This window comes from Leopardus geoffroyi, chromosome D4, assembly GCF_018350155.1.
Source record: "Leopardus geoffroyi isolate Oge1 chromosome D4, O.geoffroyi_Oge1_pat1.0, whole genome shotgun sequence".
Lineage (NCBI taxonomy): Eukaryota > Metazoa > Chordata > Mammalia > Carnivora > Felidae > Leopardus > Leopardus geoffroyi.
In genome coordinates this window covers 28358508-28375468 of record NC_059342.1, presented here as the reverse complement: position 1 = coordinate 28375468, position 16961 = coordinate 28358508, and the positions used below count along the sequence as shown (strand labels likewise).

The following is a 16961-nucleotide window of genomic DNA, read 5'->3' as shown; positions in this document are numbered from 1 at the left end:
GATTCTCCTTAAAATCCCCTTGCAGGGGCTCCCCCAGCCCTCCCTCCTCCAGGGTGTTCAGTGGGGCCCTGCGCTCCCGCCCCGGTCCTGGCCTGTATCTGGAAGCTGCTGAGTTCCAGGCTTGAGGGGGTTGAGGCCCCAGCCTGTCAGCAGCACATGACCTTTGGTTGCAAAGATGAAGTCTGATCTTACTCTCAGGTGGACACCCAAAATTCAGCTCCAATCCCTGAAAATAACACCCCAAGGCCAATTTTTCAGGCACTGTTGATTTGAGCCTGGTGACCCCTCCTTGGTGAGCAGGCACATGGGTGAACCTGTCTCTGTGCCCTCTTGTGAGCCTGGGGCTGGCGCTCACAAGAGCTCACCAATAGCTGCTCAATCAAGATCTGCAAACAAGGAGTGTGATAACCGCACACCTAATAAACAGTTTAGCTCAATTAAGTCCTCAAGAATCCAAAGTCCAGACAAGACTATGATGCCACCCCACATATAGATTCAAACTGGGGGAAAAATGGAAAAACAAAAGAAAAAAGTCAAACAGAATTTTTAATTCTTCCTCCTCTGATACCACTTTAGATGTTTCCCTAAAGTAACAAATCTCAAATTTTCGCAAAGTGCATTGGATCATGTTTTCTATCTCAGCCCTTTTTGGGAGCCCAGCTTCTCTGTATACTCTAAACACAGTGGGCAATTTTGCACACTCCTCTGCAAGCTTTTCTCTTACCTGGTTATTTTTAACTTTCAGCTTGATGGGTTTTTTTACTTTGTTTTTAAGAAATTGTGGTAAGAGACACAAAGCTCAAAATTGGTCGTTTTAGCACATTTACCTGCGGGGTGCAGGGGCAGCCAATCCTGTGCACCCTCAGCACCAGCCTTCTCCAGAACGTTTCTCATCTTGCAAACCTGGAAACTACTCCTCACAAAGGCAGTCATTTTCAGCCTCAGGTCTCCCAACCTCCCTCAGGTTTTACAGCCTGCCTGCCATCTAGCGGCTGCTTGTGCAGGTACAGCCAGGCCGGCCCTTGGTGTTGGAGGGGCTCTCCCAGGGTCACGCCATCCAGGTTTAGTGACAGCCCCGTGGACTCTGGACGTTGATGAGTCTCATTTGGCTGCAGGGGCTGAGCCATGTGCTGGTTTCTTCCTCCTGCAGGGGGTGGAGCCAGCTACGCATGGTGGGACTTCACCAGACAGTTCCCACCTCACCTGATTTCAAGACAGAACACCCTGAAAGCCCCCCTGGCCTGTCCCCCGAGGCCTTTCCCAGGATGGGGCAGTGAGCGCAGTGGTCCTTAAGCCCTTCGGATTTGGGTTATACGCCTCGTTGTTTTACTTTAACATTCCCGGAGCCTAGGCAGCCCCACATTCTGATGAACACGTGCCAGTCCTGGCACCTGCATCTGAGAAAAGTAGACAGACTCTTGCCGTCCTTTGCTTTTCTTTGTCCAGAGCTCCTCTGACCCCTTCCCTGTTAACCAAACTCTCCTTGTGGGGAGGATGGCTCCTTTCCCAGCACCGCCCCAGGGCCCCGGGGCCCTGGGGCCCTGGGGCCCTGGGGCCAAGCCACCAGGGAACTCCATCTCCCCACCCCTTAATGTTTATGCAGCCCGCTCCAGAACCCACGCTGGGCCAGTCAGAATCTTCTGTGGAGCTCTGCACACAGATAAAGACAGAGACAACCCTGACTTCTGGGTTCGGGCAGTGTGGTGCCACATGCCTGTAGTGAGGGTCTCTTTGAAGCAAGAGAGAGAGCCATCGCCATTCAGGAGAATGTTGCCATGAGAAAAGAGCATCCACTCTCCTAAGGAAGGGATGCCTCGAAAGGTGGACCCCATGGACGGCCTGTCCCAGGCTTGCCTGTCATTGGGCTTCTACTTAGGGTCGGCTAATGGGGGGCACTGCACGGGCTGGGGGGAGATTAGGCTCAAGTGTTTCCTCCCCCACCACTCAGTGCTGCTTCTCTGACTCCAGCTGTGTGTCTGTGACTCTAAATTCTTTTTTTTTTTTAATTTTTTTTTTTCAGCGTTTATTTATTTTTGGGACAGAGAGAGACAGAGCATGAACGGGGGAGGGGCAGAGAGAGAGGGAGACACAGAATCGGAAACAGGCTCCAGGCTCTGAGCCATCAGCCCAGAGCCCGACGTGGGGCTCGAACCCACGGACCGCGAGATCGTGACCTGGCTGAAGTCGGACGCTTAACCGACTGCGCCACCCAGGCGCCCCATGTGACTCTAAATTCTTGAGTGGCTTCACCCCTGGGCTCCAGCTTCCCCAGGAAAGGATTTATCCCTGTGTCTTTCTGCCCCAGGGGAGGTAATGGCTTCCTTCTGTCCCAGCCTCCAGATGCTTCACTGTCTCTTGGGTCTTCCTGTGAATTTTGCCCATGACTCTGCCTTTCATTAATGTCCCCACCAGGACCCTGACTGATGTGGATCAAGCACTACCACTCAGGTCCGAGAGACCGTTTTTTGTCAAAGGCAACAATAAGTGCACACAGGAGCTGTCCGTGGTGTTCAGTGCTGCTGAGCGTCCCAGTGAGAAAGGTCTTCCTTTATGGAATCCCCTCCAGGGCTTTCGGTCGCTCTAGGGGCAGGTCTCGGTTTGTGGCCTGAAGTTCATCCCGGCTAATCTCCTCTGTTGAGAAAGCAGGACTGAGCAACTGCACGTACCAGATGTCAGCCCCGTGGTTGGCAGTTCACGCAATATTTCTATCAATGGCAGCAGTAGTGCTTTTCCGTTATGGGAAGGATATTAACGATCCACTATTCAAGTCCACGTTTGTTAGTAAATGGAAATAATGGATCAATTTTGAAATATCACATGAACATTTATGGTGAGACCTATGAGGTTAGCTGGAAACATGATTTGGGTCCCTTGCGTCTGTACCTAGAGCCTGGGGGCCCCAGGAGTGGTGCCCATGGACCCAGGGCCCCATTACTAGCGCGCCTGCCTGTCTCTCCTCCATTGTCCTGAGGGCAGAACTAGCCTGTCTGCCTCAGGGCTGGGACTTGGGCAGTGAGAGGCGGTTCCCCATAAGTGCACTGGGGGAGGGACACAGGGAGCTGAGATACAGCTGTAGTTAACACCTTAGGTTTGCAGGGAATAGTAACACACATTGCAAAGTCCTGAAGAATTGACCATTTCCCCTGGGCTGCCTGACTTTCACAGTCGGTGATCCAAACACAAAGTGAGCCCTTGCATAAGAGCAAAGATTTCAGACTGAGGACAAGCCCAATGGGAAAATTCAAGGCAGGAAGGAGAAAAGCAGGAACAATTACTCTTAAGTGAATAGATCTCTCTGATTATACAAGTAGGACACTTGGCCAATAGAAATGTAAAGAAGAAATGACGCAGCCCTCAGTGGCAACGTGGTCCCCGTCGCAGTGTGCTTCTCTGCAGACTCTTAGTCCAAGTGGCGAAGGCTCTCGGGTTTCCCGAGAAGGGGTCTGTCCACTCCCTGTGGCGTCAAGCCTGTGTCCTGGACAAGCACCGTCAGGGATGGACTGTCTTAGTGGCACCACGGCCTCCGGCTTCCTAGGAGCAGACCAGATTTGCCAAATGAAAGGCATTCCTGCACCTGCTGCAGGAATTTTTTGTCGGGAGGACAAAAGTTTGGGACAGACTTGTACACAGTATTACGACAATAATGATTTCATGTGGAGACATTAAAATTACAGAGGGAAAACATTAATTTTTGCTAACTGCTGGCCCCTAGTGGCCTGATGGAGAAGCCCCTTTGCAAGCTGGGCAGAAGACCCTCCCTTGTGCTCCTCTTTGGGGACAGAGGGCAGCAGCCCTCTGCAAAAGGCCCAAAACCCAACTTGTCCAGTGACATCTCTTCAAGTGTGAATGGTGGCCGCAAATCCAGTTTTCCTCCTCCCTCCCTCACCCATGTGCACAGCACTGCCAGACCCTGGGTCTCAGCCTCTGCCTTCGTCACAGGCACATTATGTCTCTGAGCCCCGGGGTACTTCTCCCCGAAGGGGGTTTATCACACAAGCTCACCAAGCCCAGAGAGTCCGGTGAGATGACACGTGTGTGGCACCTGGACCAGGTCAGCAGCCTCCCCGGGAGACCCGCTGCATCGCTGTGCTGATTGCAGCTGGGGCGGCTCCTGGGTCCAAAGGGCACATCCTCCTGACAGAACCTTCTGTCACCAGGCCCCAAGTCCCAAGTCTCCCTAAGCAGTGGCTGAAGGATGCTGCCACACACAGTGACACTTGTGGATAATCCCACCACCCTGAGCCGCATTTTATCAAGAATCTACTTGCAGATTCTTCAAGTTAGGGAAAATCGATGAGAAGGAAGATGAATGGAGACACGACTTCTGAGGGGTGAGGGGTGAGTAGCAAATAACACTTCTCCCTCCCCAGGAACCATGTGTCACTTGATGTGTGGCTGGTTCAGGGTAACTCCTGGGCCCCTGGGGCATAATCTTCATTATCTATGAGGACCTATGCAATTTCCAGGTAACAGATCTAAATAGATTTCTTTGTCTCTCTCTCTCTATGTCTCGAGTCACTGGGTATGCCCAGCATTCTAAGAAGAAAGTCTAAGGGGAAGGACCCATCCTGGGGCCAATATTGATCTGTGCAATCTGAATCTGAAAGCTGTGCTCGACCAAGCTCACTGTGTCTTCAAGGGCTGATCCCTTCACAGCCCCTCAAGTAGAACACAACACCATCTGCAATTTGACATTTGTGGTTTGGACTTTTGGATCTTTGACCATGATTTGGGTGAGGCCTGTCCTTACTATTTCTGGGACACCTGCAAGTGAAGGCCAGGAAGGGGGTGGACACAGGGCCCACAGCCAGGCTGACCATAGCTAAGGCCACCAAGGCACCAGAAGACATAAACCAAGCAACCAACACAAAGCCAGCACTCCTCCTAGACTGTGACAGGAGAGAGCACAAAGGAAGCACGGAGTGGAGAGACAGGAGCTGGGGAGTAGGCGACTATGTGCTGGCTTGCAGGGCCGGGGTGAGGGCAGGAACCTTGTGGAGCTGGTGGAGAAGAGTCTGGGCCCGTGTCTTCTGAAGTTTCTCAGCAGCCCACACTTAAGGATCCCCCCAGGGTGGTTTTTCCAGACCCCGAGGGGGCCAACAGCTGCTTTTGATTCCACCCTGGAGGTTCTGGGAGGATCTCAGCTACTGGAGGAAGGGTCCTCAGTGTGTATCCTGAACACAGGTGACCGAAGCTGTGTTACAGAAAAAGGCAAGGCCCTGATCCGATTTTAAATTTTGCCCCAGGTTCAGAACTCCTGCCTGATCTGTGCTTTTTGTGATAAGAACTTTTAAGAGCTACTCCCTTAGGGACTTTCAAATATGCAATAGAGTGTAATGAACTGTGGTCCCATCCTGTACAGTACATCCTGGGACTTACTTATTTTACACCTGGAAGTGGTACCCTGGTCAGCGATGCTACCCATGTCTGATTCTGTCCTGTTGCATCTAAAAACAATTCATGTAAAGTGCACACAACAGATAACTGACCATTTTAGCCATTTCAGAGGGACTGAAACTCTGTGGCTTTACTACATGTACAATGTGTACAACCAGCACTGCATTGGGATCCAGAGCATTTCCACCCCCTAAGGAAGCTCCGTAGCTATAACCAGTCACCGCCTTTCCCTGCCCGGGCCCTGGCAACCACCGGTGAGCTGTCATCAGGGAGGTGCCCGTGTCCATGGCATTTTGGTGCACAAGAAACGGGGTGGAGTAACTCCTGTGAAGCCGACAATTTAAAGGGGAACCAGGGCCAGCCCATCAAGAGTGGCCAGGGACCCCTGCTCTTCTGTGTGGAGGGGTCCCGTTCCCTCACGACACCATGATGGCTCCAGATGCTGAGAAGGGGCATCAGGAAGTACATACATGATGCTGTGGTGGGGCCAGGGACCCCGTAACCTTCCCACTGTCCTCTCTCAGCCCTGCAGAGAGAAGCAGGATAATTCACACATTCACTCACTCACTCATCAGCACACATTTATGGAGAACCCCAGGGGCTGAGCAAAGTGCAGGGAACAGGAAGGTGTAGACCTGACCCAGAATCGTGTCCTGGGGACACAGAGACACGTGAACACTGACACCAAAGACAACAAGAGCACTTTGATAGGACAGTGTGGGCAGGTGTTCTGTGCACCCAGAGAGCCCACCTGGACACCTGCACAGTCAGGCACGGCTCTCGCCGCCCTGGCTCCATCCACCCTCACGGCCAGCCTGCTTTCAGCCTGATCCTGGCCCCAGAACAGGGGCCTGTTGGAGCGTGGGGTGCAGGCTCAGGGTCCTTCCCCGACCCAGGATGGTCCCTCCGCTTTAACCTGTTAACTTCCATACATCCGGGGACCGCTTTTACTGGGTTCTCTTCCAGAACGTTCCTCCCCAGGAGGCTCCAGCCCAGGTGGGGTTCTCCATCATGACCCCGCTAGACTGTAGGGTGTGGTGGGATGATCTTCCCCCTCAACTGGGAGCCAACTTGAGGAGAAAGTCGTGTCCCCAGCACCTGGCAGGGAGGTGCTCAATAAAGGGGTGTGTAGAAATGACAGGACTCAGGGGAACCTGCAGGAGCCTCTCAGAGGGAACTGTCTGCTTTTAGTCTCCTGTGGTCTCAGGCCTGGCAGACTCTGCTTCCAGCTCTCACCCCGGGAGGGGGGATGTCCTGCTGGCCTCTTCCCGCTGAGCCACGGTGGCTTCTTCCACTGACCACCCAGCAGGCCCACCTGTCAGACTCCACTCCTTCCCCATTTTCTCTGTGTGACCCTGACCTTCCTTCTCCACATGGCAACACTGCCTCCTAGTGGGCACGGTGGGAATGGGCGCTACGTTTTCAGTTCTTGATGTTGGGGGTGCTCGTGGATGTGGGTGCTATGTGTCCACACACGTTTACACATGTCCTGGACGGTAACAACTCCCTGCGTCCACCTGAGCACTGAGTGTCTGCTGAGCATTTATTTAAGAGAAAAACTTGCTTATGATTACATGACCTTAGGCTTAACTGCATGCCACATATGACCCATCCTGTTTTGGAGAGTGTGTTATCTCAATAGCTGAGGTTTCCAAGAATGCAAATGCTTAATAAATTGGTAAAAAATGTATACATATATAACCCTTCACGAGCTCCTACCCTCACGTGCGAAAATCAGGTCGACAAGCTGCTACAGTGTCTGCGTGCCATCCCAGCACTCCAGGATGCACGGGTGTCTGCAGGCACTTCATAGTGACCGTGCACGGGTCCCCATACCTGCCAATTTCACTACAACCCTCATGCCCTGGGGCCCAGCATTTATACACTGCAACACATTATATTTCACTATAGATATTCCCTTTGATGTCTTTGGTATGTCACAGGGAGGCCATTCCATTCACATTTAACATAATCTGTGCAGGTACTTGTCACCTGTGAACTCCTCCCCCTGCCCAGTGCTCTGTAGAACTTGACACTGTCCTTATTCTAGCTTCTCAGCCACAAATTCCAATAGGTTCAGACACAAAGCCCTGCAGGGGAGGGAAAGGGCTGGGGGAGCCTGCCAATAATTCCCCTGAATTGTGACCCAGTCAGCGCAGAGGCTGAAGATGTTCTCTTGTGACACAGTCACTCATCCCAGAGCTGCCCACCAGGCGGGAAGAAATGGGGCGCTGGCTGGATCTCTCCCTGATGCCATGTAGTGTTGCAGATAAGCCCTTGACCCCAGAAGCAAATCTGCCTCCCACCCCTCTAATTTAACCTTCAAAGCCTGCCCTTTCCCCTTACCTTTAAGTCAGTCCCTGGTTCTCCCTCCCCTGCAGGAGAAGCATCTGAACTGCAGTCACCATGTCCTGTGAGCAACACCGTCCATTAGGAGTATCTCACCAAGTGGAATAAAACATTCTCCACCTAGTTTGTAACACACAGCTTACTAACATACCGAATCTTTTGAGGGCACTGGTGTCCTCTTCTCCTGTGACAGGGGAAAGGCAGAAACCTAATTCTGGCTATAATTGTACCACCAGGTGCCGGGGGACACTGTGCAATAATTGACTTGTGGCCCTTTCTGTTTTGTGTGCTGTTGATCTTGGCACCTTGACTTTGGCCAGCACTTCTGTCCGGTGTGCAGGATTGAGGGGATCCCCTCCGCCTGAGCCCCTCTGGTCCTTGCACTCTGAAGACCCTAGAGGCATGGTAGCCATGGCACACTGCTGAAGCCCCAGAGAACTTCCAGAAGCCTCTCTGACCCAAGGCTGGCTTGCTCCTGGGCAGCTAAGGGAGGGCATGTCTGTGCCCCGCCCAGCGCTGCCCTCCACTGACTCCAGCTCACTCGTTCAAATGACCTTGAAGGCAGTGCTGGTGAAAAGCTGCTCAGTCTAAAGGGAGACAAACTTAGAAAACACAACCATTCTGAAAACTCCGAAGATGCACTTTGGAACTTTTCACAAGTTTAAAAAATATACATAACTTTGAAAAGTACACAAGTTTCTAATATCTGAAGTTCACACATCAGCCAGCTCTTCCTGGTTTCCCTCACATCGGCACCTGCACATGTTCTCAGAGTCTTGGTCTGAACTCCCAGGACAGTGTGGACAGCAGGCTGAGCGAGCCTGGCATGGTGAAGCAAGATGACAGTCACAAGGAGTCCTTTCTAAGGGATGTTCAGAGACCGACTGTGACAGACTGCATGTTCCAAAGACGGCCCCAGCCTTGTCTTCATCCCACATGCCCCTTTGCTCAGTGGCCTTGGCTCTCCCCATCATGAGGTAGGGTCTCAGCCCGTCTCCGGGTCCCTGGGCCATCCCTGGTGACAGGCTCCAAATACCTGCAGAGGCAGAGTCTCACCAGGGACCAAGGTCAGGCCATAGGAGTCTGGAGCTCCTTGTGAGCGTCCTGGCACACCTGTTGTTGGGACTTGAACTCAGAGACGCCTTCAAACTGTGGGAGCCCAAGCAATGGGGAGGGCTGGGCAAGCGCTCTGGTCACCAGCCCAGGCTGAACGCCCCGCCCACACCTGCATCTAGGACATCCCACCAGTGGGCCTGCGTGGACACCAGCCATTCCCAAGCAACAGGGGGTTCCAGCTCTTGGAGAGACTTCCAGGAAGAACCATGCCCCTGAGCCAGGTGGGAATCGGGAGAGACAATTTTTGACAAAATCACAGAGCTGCAAGGATTCCGAGAGTGTGTTTACATTAACAGATAACCGGTCTCTCCACTGCTTCCCCAGTGGTGCCCCCCTGTCCTAAAACCCTCGTGTGGGCCCAGCCTCATCCCCCCGCACCCTCACCTCACTCTCTTTCCATGTTCTGTAGATACACTGTCTCTTTCCTCTGGGGTTCTGAGCCCGAGCCTCTGCTCAGACACCCCTCTTTTCTCCTGTCCCCCTGACTGGCTCCTCTGGGTTCTCATCGGGCACCTCTTCCTCCTGCTGTTCTGAGCTACCTCCTCCCCCTCCCAGCACCTGCTCCTCCTGGCAGTTGGGGATGTGCCTTCCACCAGGTGATGGCTGAGCCCCAGCAGGTGCTGCATCAGTTCTGGTTGTTCCAATACAGTTTCCCCCTGGCAGAAGGGATTCCGCTGGGGAGTCCCCACCTCTCCTGTGACTGCCCCTGACAGCACTGTCAGGAAGCCCACAGAATTTCCCTGCACACACCACATTTGTCATTTTAGGTTAAACAGTTGGAAATGTAAGCGTCTAGGAGGGAAGTCTCATGGAGGGTCCTTCTGGCATGACAAGTGGCCCAGTCCAAAGGGACTTGTCTCAAGGTGCTGGAGGTCTTGTGGGCTGAGACCTGCTCTCTTCCACCTCATGTGCTCATGACCGGTTATGGGGTCTATTAACCTTACATCTTCTCCTCATGCTTTCTGAGTGGGAACATGAGTCAATTAACCTGCAGAGAGAAAATGGAACTATGTTCTTCTTTAGCCAGCGAAGAGTAGGCAGAATGTCTTCTTTTAGTCAATTCCGGGCTTGAGTGGCTGGGTGTAAATGAGGCCTCAGATGATCACTTTGGATGTCCTCACCTGTCTGCCACCTCTGAGGCCCAGTTCTATTTTTGAAGCTGGCCTCGTGTCTGGGGTTTACCCTTAACCCTTGTGGACCCAAGATACACATTCCTACAACCCACTGCGTCCAGTTCTTCCTCACCTGCAAAGAGGTTACATGATCTTCTCTGGCATTTGGGGAAGATGCACCTGAAAGTGACCGTGACATCTGTCCTGTACTTGGGTCGGTTGTAACCATTTGGGGTCAAATGACCATGATCTTTAAGGCACTATTCTACCTTGGAAATTCAATGTATGTATGTTCACTTTTCTAACACGTCAAGTTTTTCCTCATTGAAAGAACGTACCTTTGTCCTTACAGATCATTGTTCATATTTGGCTCTATTCAAGTGTTGGGACGGACACAGCCAAAGGGCAGCTGCCATGACATGTGCCTATTTACAGCTACAAGAACCAGACACCATCCAGCATTCTCCTAGTGGGCCACTGGCACATTCATTTATGTCCCTAGAACCCAGTGACATTTTTGGCTCTATAAAAATTGAGTGTATTAAAAACTTGAAGACCTTGAAATGTTTTTATTTTAAAGAGTAAAACTACACACTTCATTTTAAAACATGAAATGTTACATGCCATTAAACAAATTCCTACCAGGCTGTTTACAACAATAATGAGAGAGTTGGGAACATTCCCAGTATAAAGTGTCACGGGATCAATTCACAACTTGGATCTTCAGCCCTTCAAGTGTTTTATCCCACACAGGAAGTTCTGGTCAGGGTTAAGATAAAATCTTCTTCTGCATACTCTGTCCCCAGTCAAGGCCTTCTTTATTGCATCGTCTCACACGGTAGGAAAGCTGGCCAAGGAGGCGATACCACAGTGGTTGTCCCGGTCTTTGGCCATCAGTATATAGCCATCTATGCCCCAGGCTTCTCCCCAGCTGAAAGAAGACAGCGTTTGCTATTTTACTCACACAATCAAGCACATTTATCTTTATGAACGACAGCACCTGTTACTGAGCAGTGCACCAGAGGCTACAGCAGATTCAGGAAGAATAGGAGAGGCCATTCTTGTTCATCGTTGAGTTCTAACCCTGTACAGAATTCTATCCCCAGACATTTAACAGACTGCAAATGGAGACACAGAAAGAAGAAACTCTTGGGGGCAGATGTATTTCAGAATTCATAAAATTCCCAGTTTAGAAACCAGTGGTACCAAAACTATATCAAGACCCTAGCAAGCTTGAGACAGTATCTTACTGTTGTTATCATTACATGAATATGTCTGTGTTTTCCCTAAGTGGGGTTCTGGGTTCCTGAGATTTTGCAAGTGTGCTCAGGGGTTTGAGGACCTGTACCCAAACCCTGATTCCAAAAAGGATTCCCTTTTCAGTTTTAAGGGTAAGTATTTTTGGCTTTTATACCTGTTCTTGACAATCCAATACTTTTTGTTATCCAACTCTGCTCCCTCAAAGCCATAGCCAACTATCAGAACGCCGTGGTGTAGGATTTCATGGCTGCAGTTTGAATCATAATAAATGCCTGGAAAGTAAAATTCAGTGCTGGGGTGAGGATTCCCACATGATGTGTGATAGTAACTCAGCCTATCCACCGCTGTAAGGGAGGCATTTCAAAATGCAGTGAAATGACGTAATTCCAGATATGATTTAAAAGCCAGGACTTTTGCAGGGAGGGGCGCCTGGGTGGCTCAGTGGGTTAAACATCTGACTCTTGGTTTTGACTCAGGTCATGATCTTACAGCTTGTGAGATCAGGCTCTGCACTGACAGTGTGGAGCCTGCTTAGGATTCTCTCTCTCCCTCTGCGTCCCCCCACCCCCATTCATGTTAGCATGCACGCTCTCTCTCTCTCTCTCTCTCTCTCAAAATAAATAGATAAACTTTGAAAAAAAAATTAAAAAATGAAAGCCAGATCTTTTTTGAGCCAGGCGAGAGACTTAGGGCCTCGTCTAATACCAGATGAATATGAAGTGGCACAATCTGTTTTGTAAATAACTAGTCATGAGCCATAAAAGACCACTCACAGAAATCTACTTTTAGGATGTCAGCCTAAGGAAACAGCAGAGAACACAGAATTACTTGAACTAAGTTTTAATTTCAGTAGTGGAATCATTTGAATTACTTGAAAGTTCTAGTAACTCCAAAATCAGGTAGTAAATTATGTAGCCTTTTACACATATTTATGAAGTGATTAACATCATGAGGTTGTGTCTCCAGTCATTACGGATAGAAACATTAGGCACAAATATTTCATGTATACAATAAACAATTGTGTTAAATCCGCACTCCCCAAAATTCTATGTGAAATTCGGCATGCCAAAGAGTCAGTCTTGCTGTATGTGATGATGGTGTTTGCATTTCTCTGCCTAAATTTCTACACAGACAAATCCTTACCTTGGTCATAGAACCGGAAGGTATCCAGGCTTGCATCTATAGCAGCAGAGACGGGACCCACAATTGCCACTGACCTCATAAGTTTGTACTCCGTCTTAGGGATTGTCAAGAACCCAGTTATGTCGGCAGCAGAATTTTCTGGATTGTATTTGCAAGATTGGAGCTTTCAAAGGTAAAGGGGTAGAGACTTTATTACTACCACCTACATCCTGGGAAACATGAGATCAAGACAGTTGCAGATATAAAGGCTACAGTCTAAATTGTGAAAATTAAATATGGCATCTCTTTTTCCCTGAATGTGTTCAAGTTTATAACAAGATAAGGAGCTCCATTTACCTGTGCATGGTATGGATAGGATTCCTCTGAGTCCAGGCCTCCATTGTCCTTAACATACTGGAAGGCGTTCTCCATGTTGCCCCCACTGCAGCCCCCACTGCCTTCAGACCAAGCACAGTCCAGCAGGTTCTGCTCACTCAGTGAAACAAGTTTGTGAGTTTTCCCAAACATCTGTCCTTCGATGGCACCAGTTGCACTAAAAGCCCAGCCAGAAGCACACTGACCCTGAAACCCAAGTAAAGAGTTCTCAGCCTACAAAACAAATAGCAGGACTTGACAACAGAGCACACATCTCAAAGTCTTCTAAAACATAGCAAACGGCACATTATTTCTCAGTCTACCACAGCAAGGACACTGATCCCTTTTGCCTATACTCTTGAGAGGAACCTGCTGAATATTGTCCCACCTGATTCTTTGTGGGAGTTACATAGCCTTTCTTTCTCCAGTTCACAGATGAGGGGATCTCAGCAAAGAGAGGTGGTTGGAACACTTTCCCCTTCTTGTGCTTCTGGATTTGAAGACCATTCATCACCTGCCTGAATTCTTCATTGGTCTTCAAGGAAAAGAAAGTAGGACGTTGACAAGTTTGAGATTACTTTGGCAAAGTACTCAGAAAAACAAAATGTTCAGCAATCCGTGCCACACTCACCATGTCACCAAAGCCATTCATTGCCATCGTGAAGCTGTGTTCCTTTTGATTGTATTCCCGATTGTGCTGTTCAATCATCTTCATATTTTCCCCCCACACTGCTCTCCTCCATCCTTCTTCATTCTAGAGGGAAGATACAATCACACGTCTTTATTTCTATTTAAAACCAACTCACCTGCACCAAGCGGGTGTGCTCACAGAAAGGAGGAGAAACCACAGCCAGGGAGGGCCTGATGCTTCTGCAAGCTGTTCTCCAGCAACCACACAGCAGGACATATGCCTACGTTGTGTACAGTCAAGGAGCCCTGCTTACTGCCTTGGTAAGAGCGGCCTCAAGAAGCTACTCCTTGCTATGAACTCCCACAGCACAGACTGTTCTCTGCAGGGGTCCCTCTGGACAGGTTAGATGTTACCAACCTTGCCATATAGCTTCCCGTGTGTTGCCTTCCACTGGGACCATTGTTCATCTAAACTCTGATTGACTTGTGGAGCAGCTGACGCTATTCCCAAGCAAAGGGCAGCCAGGAAGAGAGAAGGATGCATGTTTCAAAAACCTAGGAAGGGAAAAGAAATGAGATTCTGATTAGAACAATCCATTTAAAAGGGCATCCTCCTTTCTTCTAAGGTGTTAGAGCCCTGTGGTAGGGTAAAAAGATTGCATTTATCAAATGTTTACACAGGGCTGTGGAGGATGTGGGATGTGCGAGGGGCCTGATGCTCCACTCCCCGCCTTGGAACCTGCCCACCAGTTTTAAGGCATGTGGACAAGGGGCCATGACTCAGCGGGCTCTACAACCTGGTGTGCAGAGATCTGGCTTCAGCGTCTGGTGGGGCCAGGTCAGGGACAGTACTTCCTGGAAGCCCCGAACCCCAAATCCTAAAGCTGGTGGCCAACCTCGTTCCCAGATTGGCCCTCCACTCAAGCCCAACCCTGGGCCTCACCTGTGGCAGGTGTAGCTGTGTAGGCACAGTCCCAAGTACAGGGCTGGGGGTCCACTGGGTCGCGAAGTGGGTCCAAGGCTGTCGGTTTAAGGCCCATGATTCCGCCGGATCGCCCAGTGCTGACCACCTGTCCTCAAGGTGATTGGCTCAGCCGGCCGGGGGGCGGGGCCTCTTGGCAGCGTTCCCACCTTTCCTAGGGTAGGTAGTATCTGCCCAGTGGCCCCCAGGGAGACAAGCCTGCCGAACAGGAACAAGACCCTGGAGGGAGAAGGGAGGGTACAGCTCATCCCTGGGACCCGAAGCTACTAATTATCCAGACTACAAGAGATGGGCAGGTGGTCCATGAGAAGAAGCTCACCGGGAGCCCCAGATTGATTTTCAGCATCAGCCTGCATGTCCTTTAGTCCTAGAGTTTTGGGTTAAAGTCTTCTGGAGGGCTGAGAGCAGGATAATCTAGCCTAGTGGTTCCTATTTATTCCAGGCAAAGGTGGGGCAGGGGGAGGAATGCAGCACCCACAGAGAGAGGTGTTATCAATGTCTCAGAATGGGATGCCTCTGGGTTTTGGAAGAATTTGTAGTGGACTGGAAATCTCCAAAACTCAGGATATGATGGGCAAGACCTAAATCCTTGGACTGAAGGAGACAGATGAGCAGGATGTCCAGGGATGGAGTGGCAGTTTGTAATGTTCCTCTCCAGTCCCCTCACAGTTATTTTCCTTTTCCTTCTCAAAACAGATAGAAACGAGTTATTGAAAAACAAAACAAAACTGGATTAAGAGATGGAGGAAAAGCAGAATATAGGAACTGCATTCACTTCCCCATTCTCTGTATGGATATTATGTTTCTCGGTGTCTAAAGTGCTTTTCTTGAGATTTAACTTCACAAGTTTAAGATAAATAGCTATTTCAAGCAAGGATGTATTTATCAGGAGACCATGAATTTGCCCTCTGATGACCGGTGTTGCTTTCTTTAGAAACAGGATTCCACACATCTAAACAGTGGGTCGGCACCTCCTCTGGACCCACTTTAGTGAGACACCCAGTGATCTTCCTCATGCATTTTCTCCAGCGCTTTTCTCCAGGAGAGCAGTGGTCAAAGGGACTCTGCACATGGGCTCGGAGTCAGGGCTGGGCCAGCAGGGCCATTCTACAGCTCTCCTGGTGTGGGCCCAGGCAGGTTCTGCAACACCCTCAGCCTCAGTTTCCTCAGTGAGGACATGGGGCAATAATTAGATTTTCCTCAGAGGATTCTTGTGATTAAATGAGATAGATTAAATGAGATAATACGTGTCAGGCATGAGCATAGAGTAGGGCTAACTTAATACCGCTTCCTTGTGAGGGCTGTTGAACAGAAAGCCACAGGCCCAAAATGGTGTTGCTTAGGTTAAGGGCCCAGGTCAGGAAACCAAGACAACTGCAGGTTCAACCTCCAGCAAGGTAACCCTGAAAGAGTCAACCTGGAATTTCCTGGTCCATGCTGGGGAATTTACTGAGAGCCTTTCTGCTCCCCTTTAACAGGGCCACCTTGTCCAAACAATGCACTCCTTGCTAATGCGTTCCTTTCTTTCTTTTATGCTTTTCCTTACCTTTTCAAATCTTTCTTTTGTTTAGCTCAGGAGAGTTTCCTTCTATATGCTAGATGGGATGCTGCCTGATTCATGAATCCTCTAAGAAATCCAATTCAATTCTCAACTTTACTTGAATTTTGATTTAGTGGCAGGGACGAGATCTGGAGAAAACTTCTGGCAACATACCCAGCAAGGAGAAACAGGTGTGGTGCCCACAAGCCTTAGGTTCATGGCCTTCTCCCCCTTTCCCAGCACTGTGGGTAAGCTCCTACGGGTCAGAGCTCCATTCTGTCTGTCTCTATCTTTGCCTTGGAGCTCCTGATCCCACTGACCTTCCATTACAGGTCAGGCCAGCTTGAGCTGCAGATGGTTATGCCAGGAGCCCAAAGGTGCTGGTGTGTTTGCCAGGACTTCCACTGAGCTGACAGAAGGGTCGCCCTGAGGCAACCCCTGCCTTTCATGCCACATTCCTCAGCAAGAGGTTCCCAAGGGAATGGGTGGTGGTGCTCATAGGGCCTTCCTAGTGACGAGACACAGTGCTGCTGATAAATGAAGGTACATGTTTGTTTGCCTTGTTTTGTGTAAATAAAGGCTATTGCTAACAGCCGGATCTTGGAGGTTAAAAAACCACAAAAATTGATTGACATGAGTTCAGCATTTAAAGGCTGTTAAAGGGCCCACCACCTCAAGAAGTCTCCTGTGATAGGATAGATCAGCCATGAAACAAGTTACATGGGCACTAGGTCACCCACCAGCATCAAGAAAATTTTCATGCCACTAGATACCCTGTGAAACACCACACAGTCCCCAACCCTGTGGTACCTCCCTTTTAGGTATTAGTTTGGCTCCTAGAAACCCAAAGGCTTAGCTAACTGGATATATAAAGAATCAACTGCAATCCTTTCTGGCACACTTGCTTATTTAAGTCTAAGAATCAACTGCAATCCTTTCTGGCACACTTGCTTATTTCAGTCTAAGAATTATAGTCCCAGATGGTAAACATATCTAGAAAGATGGAAAAGAATAATTAGAAAATAACCTAGAATTACACTGGCCATTACAGGAAACAATCCAGTTAGGACTGTTCTTT

At 49.8% G+C, this 16961-nt stretch overlaps 1 protein-coding gene across 2 annotated transcripts; it reads right to left on the bottom strand.

The window, feature by feature from the left end:
* Positions 1-10523: 10523 nt before the first annotated feature.
* Positions 10524-14434, bottom strand: LOC123592526 (procathepsin L-like). 2 transcript variants are annotated; one of them, XM_045467653.1, is made up of 8 exons: positions 14305-14434; positions 13780-13916; positions 13363-13485; positions 13120-13266; positions 12714-12938; positions 12378-12540; positions 11389-11506; positions 10524-10905 (listed from the first exon to the last, which is right to left on the bottom strand). In XM_045467653.1, exons 2-8 carry the CDS (start codon positions 13903-13905, stop codon positions 10806-10808), a joined length of 1002 nt encoding a protein of 333 aa, XP_045323609.1. In that variant the 5' UTR covers positions 13906-13916; positions 14305-14434; the 3' UTR covers positions 10524-10805. The 2 variants fall into 2 exon arrangements, with proteins under 2 accessions (XP_045323609.1, XP_045323610.1); XM_045467654.1 differs by lacking the exon at positions 13780-13916 and having other exon boundaries at positions 14305-14415.
* Between the last annotated feature and the right edge of the window lie 2527 nt (positions 14435-16961).